The 22,549-nt window shown below is 42.0% G+C and overlaps 1 protein-coding gene across 1 annotated transcript in view; it reads right to left on the bottom strand.

Annotated features, from left to right (window-relative positions):
* Nucleotides 1-22,549, bottom strand: part of LOC110486798 (cytohesin-3) — a 49,791-nt gene that overhangs the window by 4,608 nt on the left and 22,634 nt on the right. Inside the window, exons 2-12 of the mRNA XM_036939337.1 lie at nt 18,235-18,317; nt 17,950-18,014; nt 17,060-17,126; nt 16,536-16,654; nt 15,604-15,684; nt 10,725-10,837; nt 9,870-10,018; nt 8,360-8,471; nt 2,220-2,296; nt 1,815-1,886; nt 1,269-1,423 (exon numbers count right to left, since the gene is read on the bottom strand). Of these exons, the coding sequence (XP_036795232.1) occupies nt 1,269-1,423; nt 1,815-1,886; nt 2,220-2,296; nt 8,360-8,471; nt 9,870-10,018; nt 10,725-10,837; nt 15,604-15,684; nt 16,536-16,654; nt 17,060-17,126; nt 17,950-18,014; nt 18,235-18,317 (1,093 nt within the window). The remainder of the gene's footprint in view (nt 1-1,268; nt 1,424-1,814; nt 1,887-2,219; nt 2,297-8,359; nt 8,472-9,869; nt 10,019-10,724; nt 10,838-15,603; nt 15,685-16,535; nt 16,655-17,059; nt 17,127-17,949; nt 18,015-18,234; nt 18,318-22,549) is intronic.

The following is a 22,549-nucleotide window of genomic DNA, read 5'->3' as shown; positions in this document are numbered from 1 at the left end:
TTACTCCCTTTACATTGTCCCCCATATACGACTATGTCTCTGAGCTATGGCAACAATTCCTCTCCTTTTTTTTTAGCTTTTGGTTATTTACCGCAACCTAATTTCAGAAAAACAAAAGAAGAAACCCCGGGGCGCCTTTCTTTCTGGAAATAAATTCAACAGAGAATGTAATAGGATGAAGTATATCCATGAAAAGACATTGCGACACATTGAAATGGATATGAATGTGATACCAAATATTGACTTATTTACAATGGAGCTACAGTATAGCAAATATATTGAGATAGCCTACATAACATGTATTTCATAAGTTATATAAGAGCTTCATAGCCCAGTTCAGAATTTTCCAAACTCACACAGATGGTCCCCTAAAAGTAGTCTTAACTGTTTGTTTAAAGACTGTCCTACATCGCGATTAAAGATAAGAGGATAAGGAGCGTGACTATACGACCATCCCTATTTTACTGAGGAAATGTGATTGACATAAAAGCCTTTTATCTTGGCTAAATCCTTATTGACTCCCTCTGAAGAAGATAACACACACACTGCATGGTAATGGTTAGCCTCTGTGGCAACAGGGGGGAAGCGCTGGGGCTTTAGCCCAGTTTTGAGCCTCCTTTCCTGGCCAGGCTAGCTGGGCTCGATCCCCATCCCCCGGGGTGCTTTAAGCGATAACTAATCCTTCCCGTATTTCCCCTGGGGGAGCTAACTAGCATTATAGCCTAGATAGTGAATGTGTTGGGGAGTGGTTTTGGGAAGCGAACTAGCATTGCAGCCTAGATTGTGAATATGGTGGAGAGTGGAGGGAAGCTAACTAGCATTGTAGCCTAAATAGTAAATGTGGTGGGGAGTGGAGGGAAGCTAACTAGCATTGTAGCCTAAATAGTAAATGTGGTGTTGAGTGGAGGGAAGCTATCTAGCATTGTAGCCTAAATAGTAAATGTGGTGGGGAGTGGAGGGAACCTAACTAGTATTGTAGCCTAAATAGTAAATGTGGTGTGGAGTGGAGGGAAGCTAACTAGCACTGTAGCCTAAATAGTAAATGTGGTGGGGAGTGGAGGGAAGCTAACTAGCATTGTAGCCTACATAGTAAATGTGTTGGGGAGTGGAGGGAAGCTAACTAGCATTGCAGCCTAAATAGTAAATGTGGTGGGGAGTGGAGGGAAGCTAACTAGCATTGTAGCCTAGATTGTGAATGTGGTGGGTAGTTCCAGGAAGCTAACTAGCCTTGCAGCCTAAATAGTAAATGTGGCGGTCAGGAATCTTACTTGATGGACTTGATCCACTCCTCTTTCTCCTCAGTCGTGGGCGCCGATATCCTATACACCGTGTGGTTGCCCTCGACGACCCGGCCGTCCGCCTCCGTCTTACACGCCTTGATCACCGAACCCTTGTGGTTGGGGTTGTAGAGCTCGAAGCAGTTCTGGGGGTTGCAAGGTAGTGGTGAAAGGGTGGTCCAACACTTTAGGAAACCCTAGTGTCTTTCCCCAGCAATCAGTTCTGATGGGTGAGGAGATGGTTGAGTGGGTACTAGCATTGTAGCATAGTCCCAACAGGGTGGAGGTGAAAGGGTGGTTGTATTGCCCAACAATTAGAGACCCTATCCTCAACTAGGTTACATGTTCCAGGTCAAATACATGGCTAGAAATATGGAAGACTATGTTGACTTTTGACCCCTGGTGATATCATGAGTTGGGCTTCTCCACTGGGTGAGTGGAACCTTGTGGATGAGGTTGACTACCAGTACCACCTAATATAATAGTGACATAATAAGGTTTCAGAAGGGATGTGATGCAGTATCATGAAGCACTCACTGGTTTCCTGGGTTCCTCCACCTCTCTGATACTGAGGTTCTCTAAGGGGATGATCCCACGAGGCTCCTTATCCTGGAGGAGAGAGAGAACAAGACATGATCTGTGACATTGTTTCATAGACTGGAAAACAACCTTCATTCCCCTCTGCTCTGCTCTCTCTAATATAACTAATGATGTTAGTGTCTGGCAGGCAGACAGTCTGGAGGACAGAGAGATAATGATATGATCCTCTAGGATAATACAAGGGTAGAGGACAGACTGCTGATAAAGCAGCTGGATCTCTGGATAGAGAGGCAAATGCTTTGATAAAAAGCTTCCAGTTATACTACCACATATAAACGCCTGTACAAACACACAGGCAGCGTACTTGCCTACAATACTGCGCTCGCACACACACACACTTACTGTTGTGTACTCAAAGTAGTACAGGCAGTTGTCTGTCAGGATGAACCACCTTCTCTTCCAGGTCTTCACTCTTCCCCCTGAGACAGGAAATAGGAAGGGGAAACAGGAAGTGATGACACAATGGAATTAGTGACAGACTGACAGCCTCCACCATACTCCTCACAGTAGGAACAACAGGAGGAAGGCACTCCAACAAGACCAGAGCTGGAAAGTAGGCAAAGTAATGGCCGACCTTGACCACAATAACATGACAGCTCTAGTGTTATAAATCAGCCAAGATAAATAAATAAAGTTGCTGAGAGATTTGTCTCAAACAATGGCAGAAAATCTAGATACTGTACGTAATGCATGTATACCAATGCCACAGGAGAAATAGAATATGAGTGAGAAAGAGAGAGAGAGAGACCTTACACTTCCTCTCAAACACCCCATCCTCCTCCTGTGGACCTAAGACACTGAAAGATCAAAGCCAATGAACTCTGCTGTTGGTACTTGGCACCACTGATTGAGAGGTGATGCAATTCCATCACAGGATTTGTTCAGCAACGTGATTGGTTAAACCATGTCTTCCAGTTACTGCATAGAGAATATTCAATGATTAAATGATCACTCACACAACTCCTGAATTATTGCTAACTTTGCTCATTCATTTTTTAAAGGCAACGGAATAAAATGCTATTGGCTCTCCAGAAGAAGGAAGGTACACACCACACTTGATATGAACCTAACTTGGCATCTAAAGCACCCTTGGAGGAATAACACACACGCACACAAACGCATTTGTAAGCACAAATGCACACACACACCAAACCCCCAAGCAAAGAGTTTTGTAGCATGGGTATACCAAAGCTGAGGGGTATAGAGGGGAGGCAACACACAGTTGAAATAGTTTTTAACAGTGTTCCCCCTCAGGCAACTACAGCCCAATACAGTGCAGCGTTCAGCTGAAATGAAACACACAGAGATGCAAGGCAGGGATGCTGAGAAGACTTCCCTGTTGGAAGACAGCAATAAATACACCAATACTGTGTTACTCTCTCTCACACACACACACACACACTTATCCCTCAGCACTGGCAGTGGTATTCACATAAAACGATACTAAATACAGCTGTTTATGAGTGGAGCGGCATTCAAGACTTTCAAATGCATGTTTTTCTTTCCATACAGTCACATTTCAGCGCTATGCCGATTTTCTGTGTATTAGTTGGGTAAACTGGTACATGCCACACAAAAAGCGTAGAAATAGACAGATATATAAAGAGAAAAGTAAGCCCCGATCCAATTCTATACTTTTGATTTACAAATCAAATCAAAGTTTATTTGTCACGTGTGCCAAAAACAACAGGTGTAGAACTTACAGTGAAATGCTTACTTACAGGCTCTAACCAACAGTGCACTTTAAAAAAAGTATTAGGTGAACAATAGATAAGTAAAGAAATAAAAACAACAGTAAAAAAAGACAGTGAAAAATAACAGTAGCGAGGCTATAACAGTAACAAGGCTATAACAGTAGAGAGGCTATAACAGTAGCGAGAATATAACAGTAGCGAGGCTATAACAGTAGCGAGGCTATATACAGTAGCGAGGCTATACCAGTAGTGAGGCTATAACAGTAGCGAGGCTATATACAGTAGCGAGGCTATATACAGTAGCGAGGCTATATACAGTAGTGAGGCTATAACAGTAGCGAGGCTATAACAGTAGCGAGGCTATAACAGTAGTTAGGCTATATACAGTAGCGAGGCTATATACAGTAGCGAGGCTATATACAGTAGTGAGGCTATATACAGTAGCGAGGCTATAACAGTAGCGAGGCTATAACAGTAGCGAGGCTATATACAGTAGCGAGGCTATATACAGTAGTGAGGCTATAACAGTAGCGAGGCTATAACAGTAGCGAGGCTATAACAGTAGCGAGGCTATATACAGTAGCGAGGCTATAACAGTAACGAGGCTATATACAGTAGCGAGGCTATATACAGTAGCGAGGCTATATACAGTAGCGAGGCTATAACAGTAGCGAGGCTATAACAGTAGCGAGGCTATAACAGTAGCGAGGCTATAACAGTAGCGAGGCTATATACAGTAGCGAGGCTATAACAGTAGCGAGACTATAACAGTAGCGAGGCTATATACAGTAGCGAGGCTATAAACAGTAGCGAGGCTATATACAGTAGCGAGGCTATAACAGTAGCGAGGCTATAACAGTAGCGAGGCTATATTCAGGGTAGCGAGGCTATAACAGTAGCGAGGCTATAACAGTAGCGAGGCTATAACAGTAGCGAGGCTATATACAGTAGCGAGGCTATAACAGTAGCGAGGCTATATACAGTAGCGAGGCTATATACAGTAGCGAGGCTATAACAGTAGCGAGGCTATATACAGTAGCGAGGCTATAACAGTAGCGAGGCTATATTCAGTAGCGAGGCTATATTCAGTAGTGAGGCTATAACAGTAGAGGCTATATACAGTAGCGAGGCTATAACAGTAGCGAGGCTATATACAGTAGCGAGGCTATATACAGTAGCGAGGCTATAACAGTAGTTAGGCTATAACAGTAGCGAGGCTATATACAGTAGCGAGGCTATAACAGTAGTTAGGCTATATACAGTAGCGAGGCTATATACAGTAGTGAGGCTATAACAGTAGTGAGGCTATAACAGTAGTGAGGCTATAACAGTAGCGAGGCTATATACAGTAGCGAGGCTATAACAGTAGCGAGGCTATAACAGTAGTTAGGCTATAACAGTAGCGAGGCTATATACAGTAGCGAGGCTATATACAGTAGCGAGGCTATATACAGTAGCGAGGCTATATACAGTAGTTAGGCTATATACAGTAGCGAGGCTATATACAGTAGCGAGGCTATATACAGTAGCGAGGCTATAACAGTAGCGAGGCTATATACAGTAGCGAGGCTATATACAGTAGCGAGGCTATATACAGTAGCGAGGCTATAACAGTAGTGAGGCTATATACAGTAGCGAGGCTATATACAGTAGCGAGGCTATATACAGTAGCGAGGCTATATACAGTAGCGAGGCTATATACAGTAGCGAGGCTATAACAGTAGCGAGGCTATAACAGTAGCGAGGCTATATACAGTAGCGAGGCTATATACAGTAGCGAGGCTATAACATTAACGAGGCTATAACAGTAACGAGGCTATAACAGTAGCGAGGCACACAATGCAAATAGTCCGGGTAGCCATTTGATTACCTGTTCAGGAGTCTCATGGCTTGGGGGTAAAAACTGTTGAGAAGCCTTTTTGTCCTAGACTTGGCACTCCGGTACCGCTTGCCATGCGGTAGTAGAGAGAACAGTCTATGACTGGGGTGGCTGGGGTCTTTGACAATTTTTAGGGCCTTCCTCTGACTCCACCTGGTGTAAAGGTCCTGGATGGCAGGCAGCTTAGCCCCAGTGATGTACTGGGCCGTACGCACTACCCTCTGTAGTGCCTTGCGGTCGGAGGCAGAGCAATTGCCATACAAGGCAGTGATGCAACCAGTCAGCATGCTCTCGATGTTGCAGCTGTAGAACCTTTTGAGGATCTGAGGACCCATGCCAAATCTTTTTAGTTTCCTGAGGGGGAATAGGCTTTGTCATGCCCTCTTCACGACTGTCTCGGTGTGCTTGGACAATATTAGTTTGTTGGTGATGTGGACACCAAGGAACTTGAAGCTCTCATCCTGCTCCACTACAGTCCCGTCAGTGAGAATGGGGGCGTGCTCGGGCCTCCTTTCCCTGTAGTCCACAATCATCTCCTTAGTCTTGGTTACGTTGAGGGATACGTTGTTATTCTGGCACCACACAGCCAGATCTCTGACCTCCTCCCTATAGACTGTCTCGTCGTTAATCAGGCCTACCACTGTTGTGTCATCTGCAAACTTAATGATGGTGTTGGAGTTGTGCCTGGCCATGCAGTCGTGGGTGAACAGGGAGTACAGGAGGGGACTGAGCACGCACCCCTGAGGGGCTCCTGTGTTGAGGATCAGCGTGGCAGATGTGCTACCTACCCTCACCACCTGGGGGCGGCCCGTCAGGAAGTCCAGGTTCCAGACGCAGAGATGGGATAATGGTTTTGATGTGAGCCATGACCAGCCTTTCAAAGTGATGGTTGTCTTTTGCACCTCCATTCTATCCATTATATTTCTACAATTGATAGTTATTAATCCACAGCTGAGAATATCTGGAATGATCCTGTTTTCCGTTTGTTGTTTTTCTTGCCCTCCAGGTGAGACATGTCATAGGATGTGGTGTGGCAGGCTGACTGTGCATCCTGTGGTTTCCTGGGTGTGTGTGAGTGGGATTTGTCCTAACAACGTTCTTGTGGGAGAGCTTTGTCCCAACATTCCTACAGGGCTCATCACTGACCATCCCTTAGGGCAGTAGTGTCCATGGAAAAACACATGTTTGTAAAGCACACTAAGTACTACCAGAGAGTTTTTAGCACCATCTTCGGTCTTATTCATTTCATTGAATCTCTCATTTCCTTTCTGTCTTTTAGTCGATAAATCCATGCTAAAAAGTCATTAATCCTATACACGCTGTTTTCATAGACTTTTCTGGGGAGTTTTGCCTGGCATATTTACATGAGGTAAAATGCTTAAAATACTTTCTCTTAATTTCCACAGTGTACAGAGTGATCCTCTCTAAAAGAGACTAATTCATTTAGCCTTCAGGGTTTATTTGTACTGGGCCAAATTAGAATTATTACAGAGAAAAGTCCAGTTGTAAACTGCCTGGGGAGAGAAAGCACTATAATATAATCATTCACAGGTCTTAAGGCACACTGGGACTATTTGCAAACATATATACTGGGTTTGATGAGGCTGCAGAGACGTTACATAGAGCCAGTGGAATGTGCAGCATGTCTGAGCCAGTGTGTGTGTGTGTGTGTGACAAGGCTTGGCCCACCTGCACGGAGTTGGCCTTTAACCCTAACAAGTCATAATAAGGCAGTTGGATGGCAGCGTTACAACAGCTGTTGAAACAGGGACCTGTCCAAAACACAGGGGCTGTAGGACGCAATAAAAACAGGAAATGAAAAGTGGGTTGAGATGGAGGTAATGGGAGAAGGGAATGAAAAGAGAGATGGAGGGATGGAGGTTAGGGACAGAGAGGTGAGAGGTCAGAGAGAATAAGCACAACAGAAAATAATGTGTATGCAACCTTACAGCCGACCAACCAGAAAACCCCAAATACATTTCTAAAGATATCACACCAAGATAATGTTGGTGAGGAGGAAGAGGAGACAAGGGATGACAATCAAAAACCCATGTAAACAAATAAAACATAAACATGGGAGAGAAATAGAGAAAAATGTGATAAGGTTCAAATGTGGGAAACTGCACTACTATATTTAGGAAGGCGAGAGCTCTGTATAATATAAATAAATTAAATGATTGTCTTTGAGTGTTGCTATGACACCCGTCAGTTCCACAGCCCCCGGTTATTTTGTGATCACTGCATTGTGGGAGAGCTGATGATGACCGCTCCCTCAATTAATGCTGCAACCATGGTAACAGGTCAGCTTGACTGTGTGTGGAGAGACATTGCTACCTGTCTCTGGGTCTTACAGTGTTATGTAACTAACAGTTGTGACCTCAAATGCACCTTATCATGGTGATTTACCATGGTGATTCTTTCAACTTTAACATACAACCATTTACATAAAATCCTGCTCGAATATCCTTTAAACTGGCCAAAGATTGTGAAATATTTATTCCTGAATCTTCAACATCCTGAAAACCTTGAATCTGGAGGTTTAAAATAGACAACACTACAGATAACAGCCCACTGTGTGAGAACTCTGAACACTGAACCTTGTTCATATTGTACCAACAAGACGTGAGTCATGCAGCAAAACACATTGCTTGAGAGACTGCAACATTACAGTCTACAGCAGAATCTGGATCTTAGCTGCACGGGTCAGCCAGTGAAACACTGTACTGGTTCATAGCAAGAGAATGGTGTAAGAGGAACCAAAAACCATGTATAGCAATAGCATAGCACTTAGAATGAATCTCCAATACATTGCTTCATTGTAAGTAGTATGCTAATGGAGCCATTGGAACAGAGAGGTGGGTGTGATGCAGGCATTGTTAGTAAGGGACTGCATTCTCATCTCTACTAACCCAGTTTGAGCAGCCATCCCTCTCTGTCTGGGTTGAAGAACGTGTGAGTTAGGTCGTTCCCATCATCCTCTGGGATCTTAAAGGGTTCACTCTTAATGCTCTCATAGAGATTCTGGAGAGGAGAGAGAGGGATGAGGATGGAGTGATGGAGAGAAGGAGAGAGAGGGATGAGGAGGGAGTGATGGAGAGAAGGAGAGAGAGGGATGAGGAGGGAGTGATGGACAGAGAGAGAGGGATGAGGAGGGAGCAATGGAGAGAGAGAGGGATGAGGAGGGAGCAATGGAGAGAGGAAAGAGAGAGGGATGAGGAGGGAGCAATGGAGAGAGAGAGGGATGAGGAGGGAGCAATGGAGAGGGGAAAGAGAGAGGGATGAGGAGGGAGTATTGATATTGGAGAGAGAGAAGGATGAGGAGGGAGTGATAGAGAGAGAGAATGATGAGGAGGGAGTGATAGAGAGAGAGATGAGGAGGGAGTGATAGAGAGAGAGAAAGAGAGAGAAAGAAAGAAAGAGTGAGAGAGAGACAGAGAGAGAGAGAGAGATGGTGATGGGGGAAAAGGCGGTGAAAGCATTAGTGTTAAACTCCTACCACTTGAACAGCCACTTCCTGCATCTTTTAACAGCCATCCCAGTCCATAACTAAATCAACAGTGCATAAAACATGACAGAACAAGATCCTATGAAGGACTTGTTAGAAAAGGAAAGTGTTGGAGGGTGTGCTCATTCATAGGGGCTGAAACTGGGTGTTAAATACTTGGGACACTTTTGACAATCTGAGTTACAACTTTGAGAACTGTTGGGAGAGAAAGGAACAACAAGCCACCTGCAAGAATGTGTGTTATGTGTATGCCCTTTGAACTGCGGTTGAGCTGAAGGCTGTGTGATTATCTCTCTGAGCTTGTTAGATAATAATGTTCATCATTAGCATTACTGGCCTGAAAGAACAGCACATTAGATGAGCTAGCATTTTGCTACAGTATCACCCTCGATGGAAGAGAGTAAAGCTTCTACGTGACGTGGGAGAAACACAAACACACACTCATCAACCATATCCACCCCCCCCCCCCCCACTCCACACACCAAACACACACTCATCAACCATATCCAACCCCAACCACTCCACACACCAAACACACACTCATCAACCATATCCAACCCCCCCCCACTCCACACACCAAACACACACTCATCAACCATATCCAACCCCCCCCACTCCACACACCAAACACACACTCATCAACCATATCCACCCCCCCCCCCCCACTCCACACACCAAACACACACTCATCAACCATATCCAACCCCCCCCCACTCCACACACCAAACACACACTCATCAAACATATCCAACCCCCCCTCCCCCCACCAAACACACACTCATCAACCATATCCAACCCCCCCACTCCACACACCAAACACACACTCATCAACCATATCCAACCCCAACCACTCCACACACCCTCATCAACCATATCCAACCCCCCCACTCCACACATCAAACACACACTCTCACCCTGAGTAGGTCCTCTGGCAGGTCTCCTCCCTCGTTGATGCCTCTGTTCATGGAGATGAATCTCTCTACGGGGGGCTTGTCTCTGACGTTGGGGTTGTGGAGGCTGGTATTCAACATGATGATGGCGAAGGACAGGACATAACATGTGTCTGGGGAGGACAGCAGGGATAGGTGGTGTGAAGTGTGTGTGTGTGTGTGTGTGTGCGCGCCGCTATGACTTTGCAATCATGACTATACCACCCACTTCCCCCACCACCCCACTCTGTTCTATAACCCCTGGCCATTTTAACCTGGTGTGTGTCGGGGCACCAGTCCCCAGGGGGACGCAGCAGAAGCAGCTATAACTAAGTCAGCGTGTCACCACTGCAACACATCCATATTCATGAGGCCAAGACCACACATCAACCCACCACTGGTTACTGGGACAGGGGACACAACACTGCAGATAGAACATAGAGCTGACATGACACAATATCATATACGTCCTAGACAATACATGTCTCTACAGAGACAACGTGTGGCCTGAGCGTGCTTCACTAGTCACTAATGACCCTCTGTTATTGACCAGTGATCAAAGTCCTTATTAGAGGAGCCATGCAAGTAGTGATGACACAGCAACAATGAACCGCAAGTCTGTCAGCAACAAAGTGCATTAAGTCATCGGACAGAGAGTCAAGTACCGACTGATAGTGAGTGATTCTAGAAATGTGAGTGTACCGGTATTTGGGTTTTTAATCGTTATAGCAATTCAAGACTTCCTTTTCAACAAACTGACGCATTGATCTAAGGCAGGGGTGGTCTGGCGCTGCTCTTTATGACAGGGTCTGTCCAACGTGTGTGTGTGTGTGTGTGTACCTGTGGATTGGAAGACACCGGGGTTGCAGGAGCAGTACCGCGAAGCGAAGGCCTCCATCATACGATCGATCTTCTGAGCCTCACCAGGCAGTCTGAAACTCCACAGAAACTGTCTACACTAGCAGAGAGAAAGATAGAGAGAGGGGGAGAGAGAGCGAGAGAGAGAGAGAGCGAGAGAGAAAGAGAGAGAGAGGATAGAAGACAGGAAAAACAAATGAGAAAGAAAACAGAGGCTCCAAAAGTGTATTGAAAGCAGCAGGACATCATTATAAAGTGTATTGAAAGCAGGACATCATTATAAAGTGTATTGAAAGCAGCAGGACATCATTATAAAGTGTATTGAAAGCAGCAGGACATCATTATAAAGTGTATTGAAAGCAGCAGGACATCATTATAAAGTGTATTGAAAGCAGCAGGACATCATTATAAAGTGTATTGAAAGCAGGACATCATTATAAAGTGTATTGGAAGCAGGAGGACATCATTATAAAGTGTATTGGAAGCAGGACATCATTATAAAGTGTATTGAAAGCAGGAGGACATCATTATAAAGTGTATTGAAAGCAGGACATCATTATAAAGTGTATTGAAAGCAGGACATCATTATAAAGTGTATTGAAAGCAGGACATCATTATAAAGTGTATTGGAAGCAGGACATCATTATAAAGTGTATTGAAAGCAGGACATCATTATAAAGTGTATTGGAAGCAGGAGGACATCATTATAAAGTGTATTGAAAGCAGGACATCATTATAAAGTGTATTGAAAGCAGCAGGACATCATTATAAAGTGTATTGAAAGCAGGACATCATTATAAAGTGTATTGAAAGCAGGACATCATTATAAAGTGTATTGAAAGCAGGACATCATTATAAAGTGTATTGGAAGCAGGAGGACATCATTATAAAGTGTATTGAAAGCAGGACATCATTATAAAGTGTATTGAAAGCAGCAGGACATCATTATAAAGTGTATTGAAAGCAGCAGGACATCATTATAAAGTGTATTGAAAGCAGGAGGACATCATTATAAAGTGTATTGAAAGCAGCAGGACATCATTATAAAGTGTATTGAAAGCAGGAGGACATCATTATAAAGTGTATTGAAAGCAGGACATCATTATAAAGTGTATTGAAAGCAGGACATCATTATAAAGTGTATTGGAAGCAGGAGGACATCATTATAAAGTGTATTGAAAGCAGGACATCATTATAAAGTGTATTGAAAGCAGCAGGACATCATTATAAAGTGTATTGAAAGCAGCAGGACATCATTATAAAGTGTATTGAAAGCAGCAGGACATCATTATAAAGTGTATTGAAAGCAGCAGGACATCATTATAAAGTGTATTGAAAGCAGCAGGACATCATTATAAAGTGTATTGAAAGCAGGACATCATTATAAAGTGTATTGAAAGCAGCAGGACATCATTATAAAGTGTATTGAAAGCAGCAGGACATCATTATAAAGTGTATTGAAAGCAGCAGGACATCATTATAAAGTGTATTGAAAGCAGCAGGACATCATTATAAAGTGTATTGAAAGCAGGACATCATTATAAAGTGTATTGAAAGCAGCAGGACATCATTATAAAGTGTATTGAAAGCAGCAGGACATCATTATAAAGTGTATTGGAAGCAGGAGGACATCATTATAAAGTGTATTGAAAGCAGCAGGACATCATTATAAAGTGTATTGAAAGCAGCAGGACATCATTATAAAGTGTATTGAAAGCAGCAGGACATCATTATAAAGTGTATTGAAAGCAGCAGGACATCATTATAAAGTGTATTGAAAGCAGGACATCATTATAAAGTGTATTGAAAGCAGGAGGACATCATTATAAAGTGTATTGAAAGCAGCAGGACATCATTATAAAGTGTATTGAAAGCAGCAGGACATCATTATAAAGTGTATTGAAAGCAGCAGGACATCATTATAAAGTGTATTGGAAGCAGGACATCATTATAAAGTGTATTGAAAGCAGGACATCATTATAAAGTGTATTGAAAGCAGCAGGACATCATTATAAAGTGTATTGAAAGCAGGACATCATTATAAAGTGTATTGAAAGCAGGACATCATTATAAAGTGTATTGAAAGCAGCAGGACATCATTATAAAGTGTATTGAAAGCAGCAGGACATCATTATAAAGTGTATTGGAAGCAGGAGGACATCATTATAAAGTGTATTGGAAGCAGGACATCATTATAAAGTGTATTGGAAGCAGGACATCATTATAAAGTGTATTGGAAGCAGGAGGACATCATTATAAAGTGTATTGGAAGCAGCAGGACATCATTATAAAGTGTATTGGAAGCAGGAGGACATCATTATAAAGTGTATTGAAAGCAGGACATCATTATAAAGTGTATTGAAAGCAGCAGGACATCATTATAAAGTGTATTGAAAGCAGCAGGACATCATTATAAAGTGTATTGAAAGCAGCAGGACATCATTATAAAGTGTATTGAAAGCAGGACATCATTATAAAGTGTATTGAAAGCAGGACATCATTATAAAGTGTATTGAAAGCAGGACATCATTATAAAGTGTATTGAAAGCAGCAGGACATCATTATAAAGTGTATTGAAAGCAGGACATCATTATAAAGTGTATTGAAAGCAGCAGGACATCATTATAAAGTGTATTGAAAGCAGCAGGACATCATTATAAAGTGTATTGAAAGCAGCAGGACATCATTATAAAGTGTATTGAAAGCAGCAGGACATCATTATAAAGTGTATTGAAAGCAGGACATCATTATAAAGTGTATTGAAAGCAGGAGGACATCATTATAAAGTGTATTGAAAGCAGCAGGACATCATTATAAAGTGTATTGAAAGCAGGACATCATTATAAAGTGTATTGAAAGCAGCAGGACATCATTATAAAGTGTATTGAAAGCAGCAGGACATCATTATAAAGTGTATTGAAAGCAGCAGGACATCATTATAAAGTGTATTGAAAGCAGCAGGACATCATTATAAAGTGTATTGAAAGCAGGACATCATTATAAAGTGTATTGAAAGCAGCAGGACATCATTATAAAGTGTATTGAAAGCAGGACATCATTATAAAGTGTATTGAAAGCAGCAGGACATCATTATAAAGTGTATTGAAAGCAGCAGGACATCATTATAAAGTGTATTGAAAGCAGGACATCATTATAAAGTGTATTGAAAGCAGGACATCATTATAAAGTGTATTGAAAGCAGGACATCATTATAAAGTGTATTGAAAGCAGCAGGACATCATTATAAAGTGTATTGAAAGCAGCAGGACATCATTATAAAGTGTATTGAAAGCAGCAGGACATCATTATAAAGTGTATTGAAAGCAGGACATCATTATAAAGTGTATTGAAAGCAGGACATCATTATAAAGTGTATTGAAAGCAGGACATCATTATAAAGTGTATTGAAAGCAGCAGGACATCATTATAAAGTGTATTGAAAGCAGGACATCATTATAAAGTGTATTGAAAGCAGCAGGACATCATTATAAAGTGTATTGAAAGCAGCAGGACATCATTATAAAGTGTATTGAAAGCAGCAGGACATCATTATAAAGTGTATTGAAAGCAGCAGGACATCATTATAAAGTGTATTGAAAGCAGGACATCATTATAAAGTGTATTGAAAGCAGGAGGACATCATTATAAAGTGTATTGAAAGCAGCAGGACATCATTATAAAGTGTATTGAAAGCAGGACATCATTATAAAGTGTATTGAAAGCAGCAGGACATCATTATAAAGTGTATTGAAAGCAGCAGGACATCATTATAAAGTGTATTGAAAGCAGCAGGACATCATTATAAAGTGTATTGAAAGCAGCAGGACATCATTATAAAGTGTATTGAAAGCAGGACATCATTATAAAGTGTATTGAAAGCAGCAGGACATCATTATAAAGTGTATTGAAAGCAGGACATCATTATAAAGTGTATTGAAAGCAGCAGGACATCATTATAAAGTGTATTGAAAGCAGCAGGACATCATTATAAAGTGTATTGAAAGCAGGACATCATTATAAAGTGTATTGAAAGCAGGACATCATTATAAAGTGTATTGAAAGCAGGACATCATTATAAAGTGTATTGAAAGCAGCAGGACATCATTATAAAGTGTATTGAAAGCAGGACATCATTATAAAGTGTATTGAAAGCAGCAGGACATAATTATAAAGTGTATTGAAAGCAGGACATCATTATAAAGTGTATTGAAAGCAGCAGGACATCATTATAAAGTGTATTGAAAGCAGCAGGACATCATTATAAAGTGTATTGAAAGCAGGACATCATTATAAAGTGTATTGAAAGCAGCAGGACATCATTATAAAGTGTATTGAAAGCAGGACATCATTATAAAGTGTATTGAAAGCAGCAGGACATCATTATAAAGTGTATTGAAAGCAGCAGGACATCATTATAAAGTGTATTGAAAGCAGCAGGACATCATTATAAAGTGTATTGAAAGCAGCAGGACATCATTATAAAGTGTATTGAAAGCAGGACATCATTATAAAGTGTATTGAAAGCAGCAGGACATCATTATAAAGTGTATTGAAAGCAGGACATCATTATAAAGTGTATTGAAAGCAGGACATCATTATAAAGTGTATTGAAAGCAGGACATCATTATAAAGTGTATTGAAAGCAGCAGGACATCATTATAAAGTGTATTGAAAGCAGCAGGACATCATTATAAAGTGTATTGAAAGCAGCAGGACATCATTATAAAGTGTATTGAAAGCAGGACATCATTATAAAGTGTATTGACTGCACATTATCAATAATAAATACTACTATATTATTTTTTTTAAATGTGATGAACAGCTGGGAATCTTAGTCCAGTAATATGCAGAAACAGCTCACCGTAAAGCCTGTACGAGGTTGAGATCTGCAAACTCATGAAGGTCTACGAACGCCTGCAACACCTTGAGGTTGAAGTCGTCCCTGGGATGAGGTTCAGATTCAGGTCAGGAAATGTCTGGTATTCAGTGTTAGTCAAGATCAGTCTAGCACTTCCAAAAACAGAACTATTAGAGGTAAAGTGTGTTTCAATCCATTAGGAACTGAAATGTCTGTTAGGGGAGAGGCCCTTTTTAAACCCAACTCCACCCCTTCTCTAGATTATGACTCTATCAAACCATTATACAATATGATAAGATTGCAGGTCGTAATAAATTGCTATTTGTTTGTGCATTCAACCAACTTAACATACAAGATGTTGTTGCTTTCTTAAGGGCATTTTCTAAAGAAAACGATCTATCCCAACCACAGAGCCAGCCTCAGACTCTGCTCTGTCCATTTGCTACACAGGTTGTTTTGACAGTCACATTCCTGCGAGGTGGCCCACGTGTCGTAGATATGAAACACATGTAGCCAGGCAGAGCAGATCTCTGTTTTACTGGCATGGCCCCTTGTCTACTGTCGCCGCTGTGCTCTGTAAATCCAGACAATCCATTTCCCAAGGCTTTATGCCCGGGCTTATACACGCACAGAGGGAGAAATCTCCCTGAGAGATGGACAGAGTGTAGGAAAGAGAGAGGGAGAAATCTCCCTGAGAGATGGACAGTGTAGGAAAGAGAGCGAGAAATCTCCCTGAGAGATGGACAGAGTGTAGGAAAGAGAGAGGGAGACATCTCCCTGAGAGATGGACAGAGTGTAGGAAAGAGAGAGGGAGAAATCTCCCTGAGAGATGGACAGAGTGTAGGAAAGAGAGAGGGAGGGAGAGAAGGGAGAAAGAGGGGGAAAGAGGGAGAGCGAGATGAAAACAGAGGAGGTTAGAGCAGTGTGTTTGTTACCTCTCTCCTAAGTAGTCCCCTATGACAGTTTTGTTGAGGCCCTCTCCTTTGTAGAGGAACTGGGATACGTCCTCAGGAGTGTGCTGGAGAAGGTCGTTCTCCAACAGAAACTGGATCCCCTGGAAGACACACACAGTTTGGTTAGCACTCCAAGCCACACACCCACCCACACACACACACACACACACACACACACGGTTATCTGTTTTGACCTGAAGGAGAGCTAGGAGGCATTACAATAAGTCATTAATACAGATAACACAACATCCAGATAACACAACATACAGATAACACAACATACAGATAACACAACATACAGATAACACAACATCCAGATAACATCTTTGATGGACATGGTTTATTGTGTAACCTTTTCTACATGGCTAAAGGAGGCATAACAGGTACACATGTAAGTTTCTATCTGTTTTTATAGAAATCAGAAAACATTCAATAACACCAGATTAACATCAGTGCAAGTGGGTAAATCATGTATTTAGCATGGATTGCATGGACTTTAGACAAACCTTTTTGGGGTCCATGTTGAATTTCTTCCTTCCCATGGCGATCTGTTTATTTCTTTGTGTTGTTTTACTGTGATTGGACAGAGCAGAGAGATCCATCAGCTCTCTAGAACAGGTGTGGCATTATCAACAACTGACGCCGGTATTTGTTCACCAGGTCAACTGTCACATTTGTCTACTTCGTACAGTATTTATCCAGGATACTGAACGGTATTGTGGTGAGTTAGTGAGTTTACACGGTTAGTTTACATAGGGCTGGGTTCAGGAGAAATTCAGCTGGATTCAGTTATTACTGTTCCAAGACAGCTATGAACATGAGAATGTAATGATCTTCTAAAAACAAGGATCTTTGACTTGTCTTTCCATTTGGACTGTAACATCAACCATGTAGGTTGTTGTACCGACTAACTGATTAGCAGGAGAAACTCAATCTAACTCAAACTCAGTCTAATGAAAAATGAATGAAAACCATATGCCTTTCTTTGTGTTCGTGTGTGTGTGTGTGTGTGTGTGTGTGTGTGTGTGTGTGTGTGTGTGTGTGTGTGTGTGTGAGAGGTGTGTGTGTGTATTATTGCATGTGTGTATACTGTGTTCTCCCTGTGTCCTAAAATAGCTTGAACCATTCCCCAGCTGCACCTAAGACACACACACTAACACACACTCTCTCCACCTCATCACCAATGAGCCCTGAACAGCCAATCAGTTGTCAGTCCCTGAATAGGAGCGGTTGTGGGGCATTTATCAACTGTTTGGCAGAGGGGACGGCTCAGCTCTACAAACAAAGATGGATTATTAACCCACACTGGGACAGGTGTGTGGCTGGACGACTTGGAGAGGAGAAGGGAACAGCAGCTAGGAGGGGGGAGGGGTGTTGAAGGGGGGGTGTTACGCACCTTTCCCCCACGCAGGTTAGCTGCTCGATCTCAGTCATCACCTCTGCAATCTCAAACTTCAACCGCTGCCAACAGGATTAGAGGGAGAATTAGCTGGGTTGAATTCACAACTGAACTCTAGTTGTTTAAGCAGTGCATTATAAATCAACAAACAGATTCAATGTAAGTGGTTAGAGTCAAAGTAACATTTTAGCCACCCACATAAAGTCATATCATATCAAGGGTGACTGATATCTTTATAAAAAATATTAAATCTTGATATTTCTTTTCATTTTCTTGACTCACCTCAATGTCATCCAGTAGCTCTTTTTTCCTGCGTCGTATGTTTGACAGCTCATCTCTCTCTTCCAAGGAAAGGTCTTCAGGTACTGTGAAAGAGAGAGATGTAAGTATGGAATTAAGATACAAACATAGTCAGACACTTCCATGGATGAAGATGTGATAGCTAGTGTGCTGTAAAACAACACACAAGGCTGACGAACCACAGATCTAGGATCAGATTAGTGTACCCCAATGCTAAACCTAACCATTAGGGAGATGGAAAAACATCTGATCCTGGATCTGTTGTTAGGGACACGTTCCAGTTCCACCTACTAGTAAAACAACACATCACTCTCTAGCAGTATACTGGAACTTCTGAGAGCTCTTGACTTCCTCTCTGGCAAAAGGAAAACTCCTCCATGAATTACAACCAAACCGCCCAGGACCTTGGACCCCCCCCCCCCCCCCACACACACACACCAGCGCTGAACATCTGCTAAAACGTGCATCGTCCAATATTAGTTCTCAGATAGTCTGCTTCCTCATTTGAGGTAATTAGTACCACTGAGATATCTGGGCCAAATGCTAGCCCACTTTTCACACACACACACACACACACACACAGACTATACTGTATGTGAACTGAGCACCCAGTGGTAAATCATACAGACTGACATTTACACGTGTTCTACTCAATAAGGAGTCTCCCCAGTCCGTCCTGCTTATCCCTCAGTTTACCAGCAGCACGTACATCAACCTGTCTCCCCAGACCTCTCTCTGAGGACGTCCTCCTCACCACCTCCCTGTTAGAAAGCAGGCAGAGGCAGGCATGCTCAGGCTCACAGGATGTAGGTCATTCTCACATCAAGAGCCGTGGCAGAGAGTGGAGGGGGGGATTAAATCCCAGCTGATTCATAGAGCAGCTTTACGATTCAGATTGTTTCTCTTCTCTCTTTCCATTGTCAATAGCTATTGACTTGTCTTTTTTTCTCTCTCCGTAAAGACAAAAAGAGATACCACGGACCATTAAGTCGGGATGGGATGGCATTGTGGTACTCAACTCTCGGTGGCTTCTCATCACGGATGAGCAGCCAATCAGAGCCAAATGCAGATGGTAGACAGAGGAAAAGGATCTCAGAAGTGGTGATCATTCTCTCTCACGGCCGAGTGGACCCACTCAAAGCCTCTGACTGACTTCTACATAAATGAAACAGAGAGATAGATGAAGGAGAGAGGACACGGAGTGTACAAAACATGTTGCCCTCAGAACAGCCTCAATTCATCAGGGGCATGGACTCCACAAGGTGTTGAAAACGTTCCACAAGGATGCTGGCCCATGTTGACTCCAATGCTTCAGAAAGTTGTTTAAAGTTGGCTGGATCATTCTTGATACACACAGGAAACTGTTGAGCATGAAAAACCCAGCAGCATTGCCGTTCTTGACACTGAAAACCAGTGTGCCTGGCACCTACTACCATACCCTGTTCAAAGGCACTGAAATATTTTGTCTTGCGCATTCACCCTCTGAATGGCACACATACAATCCATGTCTCATCCTTCTTTAATATGTCTTCCCCCTTCATCTACACTGATTGAAGTGGATTTAACAAATGGGGGTGCAACCCAATATTAGGAAGGTGTTCCTAATGATTTGTCCACTCAGTGTAGCGAGAGGGGAGAAATAAATAGAGTAGATACAGAGAGAGGAAAAACAAATAGAGTAGATAAAGAGAGCAAGGATAAATAAAAAGAGTAGATACAGAGAGAGAGGAGAAATAAATAGAGTAGATACAGAGAGAGAGGAGAAATAAATATAGTAGATACAGAGAGAGAGGAGAAATAAATAGATACAGAGAGAGAGGAGAAATAAATATAGTAGATACAGAGAGAGAGGAGAAATAAATAGATACAGAGAGAGGATAAATAAATAGAGTAGATACAGAGAGGAGAGAAAAGAGAGAAGAGATATATATACTAGACAGCTAGAGAGAAGAGATATATTTATTTTTTATTTTACCTTTATTTAACTAGGCAAGTCAGTTAAGAACAAATTCTTATTTTCAATGACGGCCTAGGAACAGAGAGAGTGAGATATATACTAGACAGCTAGAGAGTGAGATATATACTAGACAGCTAGAGAGAGATATATATACTAGACAGCTAGAGAGTGAGATATATACTAGACAGCTAGAGAGTGAGATATATACTAAACAGCTGGAGAGTGAGATATATATTAGACAGCTAGAGAGTGAGATATATACTAGACAGCTAGAGAGAGAGATATATATATACTAAACAGCTAGAGAGAGATATATATACTAGACAGCTAGAGAGTGAGATATATACTAGACAGCTAGAGAGTGAGATATATACTAGACAGCTAGAGAGAGAGATATATATATACTAAACAGCTAGAGAGAGATATATATACTAGACAGCTAGAGAGTGAGATATATACTAGACAGCTAGAGAGTGAGATAGCAATAGGGGACAGAGAGAGAAATAAAATAAACCAGAAGAAAAAAAGACTATAGATACCACTACCATAAGACAGCCAGAGAGAGAGAGAGAGAGAGAGAGAGAGAAAAAAAGAAGCGATTCCCAAACCTTCCATAACAAAGCCATCACCTACAGAGAGATGAACCTGGAGAAGAGTCCCCTAAGCAAGCTGGTCCTGGGGCTCTGTTCACAAACACAAACAGACCACACAGAGCCCCAGGACAACAGCACAATTAGACCCAACCAAATCATGAGAAAACAAAAAGATAATTACTTGACACATTGGAAAGAATTAACAAAAAAACAGAGCAAACTAGAATGCTATTTGGCCCTACACAGAGAGTACACAGCGGCAGAATACCTGACCACTGTGACTGACCCAAAATTAAGGAAAGCTTTGACTATGTACAGACTCAGTGAGCATAGCCTTGCTATTGAGAAAGGCCGCCGTAGGCAGACATGGCTCTCAAGAGAAGACAGGCTATGTGCTCACTGCCCACAAAATGAGGTGGAAACTGAGCTGCACTTCCTAACCTCCTGCCCAATGTATGACCATATCAGAGAGACATATTTCCCTCAGATTACACAGATCCACCTGTTGCCGTGAGAAAAGGGCAACCAGTGAAGAACAAACACCATTGTAAATACAACCCATATCTATGCTTGTTTATTTTATCTTGTGTCCTTTACCATTTGTACATTGTTAAAACACATATATATATATATATATATATATATATACAGTGCCTTGCGAAAGTATTCGGCCCCCTTGAACTTTGCGACCTTTTGCCACATTTCAGGCTTCAAACATAAAGATATAAAACTGTATTTTTTTGTGAAGAATCAACAACAAGTGGGACACAATCATGAAGTGGAACGACATTTATTGGATATTTCAAACTTTTTTAACAAATCAAAAACTGAAAAATTGGGCGTGCAAAATTATTCAGCCCCTTTACTTTCAGTGCAGCAAACTCTCTCCAGAAGTTCAGTGAGGATCTCTGAATGATCCAATGTTGACCTAAATGACTAATGATGATAAATACAATCCACCTGTGTGTAATCAAGTCTCCGTATAAATGCACCTGCACTGTGATAGTCTCAGAGGTCCGTTAAAAGCGCAGAGAGCATCATGAAGAACAAGGAACACACCAGGCAGGTCCGAGATACTGTTGTGAAGAAGTTTAAAGCCGGATTTGGATACAAAAAGATTTCCCAAGCTTTAAACATCCCAAGGAGCACTGTGCAAGCGATAATATTGAAATGGAAGGAGTATCAGACCTCTGCAAATCTACCAAGACCTGGCCGTCCCTCTAAACTTTCAGCTCATACAACTTATCAGAGATGCAGCCAAGAGGCCCATGATCACTCTGGATGAACTGCAGAGATCTACAGCTGAGGTGGGAGACTCTGTCCATAGGACAACAATCAGTCGTATATTGCACAAATCTGGCCTTTATGGAAGAGTGGCAAGAAGACAGCCATTTCTTAAAGATATCCATAAAAAGTGTCGTTTAAAGTTTGCCACAAGCCACCTGGGAGACACACCAAACATGTGGAAGAAGGTGCTCTGGTCAGATGAAACCAAAATTGAACTTTTTGGCAACAATGCAAAACGTTATGTTTGGCGTAAAAGCAACACAGCTGAACACACCATCCCCACTGTCAAACATGGTGGTGGCAGCATCATGGTTTGGGCCTGCTTTTCTTCAGCAGGGACAGGGAAGATGGTTAAAATTGATGGGAAGATGGATGGAGCCAAATACAGGACCATTCTGGAAGAAAACCTGATGGAGTCTGCAAAAGACCTGAGACTGGGACGGAGATTTGTCTTCCAACA

The sequence above is a fragment of the Oncorhynchus mykiss genome, chromosome 12, assembly GCF_013265735.2.
Source record: "Oncorhynchus mykiss isolate Arlee chromosome 12, USDA_OmykA_1.1, whole genome shotgun sequence".
NCBI classification, from domain to species: Eukaryota; Metazoa; Chordata; class Actinopteri; order Salmoniformes; family Salmonidae; genus Oncorhynchus; species Oncorhynchus mykiss.
Note: the sequence above shows the minus strand (reverse complement) of the source record. Positions and strands in the feature narration are given on the sequence as shown.